Source organism: Sinocyclocheilus anshuiensis, unplaced genomic scaffold (assembly GCF_001515605.1).
Source record: "Sinocyclocheilus anshuiensis isolate Anshui unplaced genomic scaffold, SAMN03320099.WGS_v1.1 scaffold2205, whole genome shotgun sequence".
Lineage (NCBI taxonomy): Eukaryota > Metazoa > Chordata > Actinopteri > Cypriniformes > Cyprinidae > Sinocyclocheilus > Sinocyclocheilus anshuiensis.
The window spans coordinates 12,936-16,348 of NW_015551115.1; the positions used below are offsets into that span (position 1 = coordinate 12,936).

Sequence of the window (3,413 nt, forward strand, 5' to 3'; positions counted from 1 at the left end):
TAAACAATTTTAAGGCTATTTTGGCTATGCTCATCGCTGGTCTGGTTACTGGTATAGGGCTATAGCCAAGCCGTTAAAATTAGACCACAGATTGCCTCGATTTCGCCAGGTGGGCTAAAAGCAGCCTACACGTAGCCCGTCCAATTTAGAGCTAAATCATGGCTACATATAGATTAATGCCTTGTCCAAATACCCACACTAATGGTTTGTCTTTGCACTTGATAACTTGACTACTTATTTGACGTATTTCCTGTATCTGGCCCAAGTGTTCAAGTGAGGATGAAGACCACAAGTGTGTGTACAACTTTTCATTACCTGATGGGACATACTTATAGTGTAGTAAAAACGCAAGTGTTTACAGAGTTTTAATTTTTATTTTCAATACTTTGCATTTTAAAATAAACTTCTAAATGTCTGTTCAGTAGTCCCTATAACAGAGATCACACAATTTAAATTCTGGTGCTTCTAATTAAGTGATAAAAAGCAGTTGCAAATGATGTACAAAATAAATATACTCACCTTTGCACCAATAAAACATGTAGCACTTTGCTTTACCAAATTATATGTAATATCTAATTATTATATTAATATTTAACATACATTGGAAAGGTTTTCTCTTTGCCACTCTGATCTCCTTTTCCAGTGTGTATTTAGCCTGTTTATACAAGACATTGTTGTATAAAACATCCCCCTTCCTGTGAGCATCTTCTTTGGCCTGACGGAGCTGTCTGAGTTTTGCAGTGAACCATGGTTTGTCATTGTTGTAGGTTAAATGAGTCCTGGTAGGAATGCACATGTCTTCACAGAAACTAATATAAGATGTTACAGTCTCTGTGAGCTCGTCCAGATCGGTGGCAGAATGATTTCAGTTTATTTCCCAGTTTCTGTTAAATCTTACTGTAGACTTAAAATCTGGGTACTGTCTTACGTTTTAAAATCACAAAGGGAGTTTGGTCCCATCAGGCTAACGTGACAGTCACGACTCATGCAGCTGTAAGGTTTTCTTTTTCTTTTGATTTTACTCGCAATCTTTACAACACGCATTACTTTACATATTTCATGGCACACTCGTTTTATGCGTATTTGGCGCCACCTATTGTTGTGGGTGTATTATTGACATGTCAAAGTCTAGACCCTGAATATAAGATGACCGCGTTTTTTCAGATGTATTTCCAAGAAAAAAACATCGTCATATATTCGGGTCAGTATGGTACTTCATATCACCATAGTATGAGAAAGGAAATTAAAAATATGTGTCTGTATCATTTTAACTTAAAGGTGCACTAAGCGATTTTTGCCAAACAATGCTGATATGTGAAAGCACCAAAACAAACACGCCCATACCCAACAGGACCTCGCCCCTATTTTGATAACTCCGCCCACGTACATACACAACCCTGGTAGTGATGATGGTGGAATCTGCTATGCCTGCCGGTCGCAGCATATTCAATCAAAAGCCAACACAGATTAGATGTGTGAAAAAGCAAAATCAACAGAATTCACTTATCAAGAAGAAACAGAGCAACCTCGGCATCCAAATGCAGGCCTTCCCACTCCTTGAGTTCTCTCCACCGCTGGAAAGCTGCGCCAATATTTACGTTGGTCCTACCTCTTACCTGATCGTAACCCTTCTTTTTAATGTTTTGTTCCTCCGAAATTTTCCTTTTTTTTTAAATCTGCCATCTCTCGCTGTCTATAGTCTGTCTGCTAATATCTGTCCTGTGCACTTACTGAGCGCTCTCTTCTCCCTATCAATACTAGACACGCCCCTTGCTGCTGATTGGCAGCGAGTGTGTTTTGGGACTTTGGCCGACACTGTGGTCAAAAGCTTTTTTTAAATATTGCTTAGTGCACCTTTAAATAACATGGCAAGGCACACTTATTGGTACAGAAGTTGTTTATAAGCCATGACAGTATGATAACTAAATGACACTGCAATAGGCTGATGTGTCTGCTGTGTTGATTTAGGTTTTATGAAACTTTGTTTTTCTTCACTACATTGCAAAGCATAATATAAGACTTTTTTTCTCCACTTCATTTCAAGAAAACATGCTGTTCCCTCGTTATTTTAAAGTGAGGAAATTGAGATCTTGTCCGAGACTTGATAGTGATGTCCTTTTCATTAGCAAATCTTTTGATACGATTCTTTTCAATCAACTGGTTCACCATTAACATTGAATGGTTCATTTGTGAATTCGACTTCTCCAGGACATAAAACTTGCTGCAGTTAATAAGCGAGTCAAGTGAACAATGAACACATGAATTGGTCTTGACCCGCTCAAATTAGCCAAGATCCGGGAGTAATATGATATTCTCAGAGCAAGTGTGCTCCTAATTATTCATAAAAATGTCATACTGATCTCTAACCTATTTGTGTCACATTAGAAACCTCTCTTTAATAATATTAGTAATTTAGTGTTTCTCTACCACCCTGAATAAACATTTTTTAATTAATTTCTCTTGCCATTGCAGGATGTAGGCTAATGCAGCCTGAAGAATGGGACGAGGTTTTATGAAACTTGCTTTAAACAGCGTAATATATAGTAAAATGCTTTGAATAATACATTGTTTATATTTATTGCCTTTAAATGTAAATACATCTATAAAAGATTTACTGTACTCTGTACAAAGAGAATTCAATGCTGGAAAAAGCGTTTTCAGTAACAACATTTAGATTTGAAATCAAAATAATGGATAAATGTTGTGCTTGTTGTATATAGCTGCAAACGTGAAAGTACAATGAGCCTGTGCTGCTGCTGCACAACATACATACCACACACACTGCAAATGGATTATGTGAGAGAATCAACTTTCTGTGCGCGCTTCGGCTGTGTGTCAGTCACGCACGTCCTGCTCTTTTTCTCATTCATGCATGTTTCTTTATCAGTCTAAAGTGTCATTAACATAGTACTGTGCTTTGCAGATATATTTACATGAATACTTGTCCTCTGAACTGAAACAAATATCTGTCCAAATATTAGGCTAATATTTGTCCACATAGAGAACTATTGTGATTTAAGCTTAATGGAGTTTCAACTTTTGTCTGGTGGAAATATAGAAGAAAGTAGGAGTGTTCTTATTCCTTTTATTCCCTGCTTTTTTAGGGGCCTACAATCCTGTAATAGAGGACAAGTTTTTCTTCTTTTCTTGATTACGTGGGAAGGGAGGAGAGGAGACAAAGATGCCGAAACCAGTAAGTATTAGACAACATACATTTTCTTTACTTAAATGCCCATATTATACAATTTTTAAAGTTCCTATTATTGTTTTGGGAGTCTCCTACAATAGGTTTACATGCATGCAAGGTCAAAAATGTTTTTGTTTTCTCAAAATATGCATTTAAAGGGGTCATATGATGCGATTAAAATTTTTCCTTTCTCTTTGGAGTGTTACAAGCTCTTGGTGCATAAAGA

The 3,413-nt window shown here is 36.9% G+C and overlaps 1 protein-coding gene across 1 annotated transcript in view; it reads left to right on the forward strand.

The window, feature by feature from the left end:
• Positions 1–3,108: 3,108 nt before the first annotated feature.
• The window catches only part of LOC107662997 (radixin-like), a 91,465-nt gene continuing 91,160 nt past the window's right edge, over positions 3,109–3,413 (forward strand). Inside the window, exon 1 of the mRNA XM_016453133.1 lies at positions 3,109–3,193. Coding sequence (XP_016308619.1) covers positions 3,182–3,193 — 12 coding nt within the window. The 5' untranslated portion in view covers positions 3,109–3,181. The remainder of the gene's footprint in view (positions 3,194–3,413) is intronic.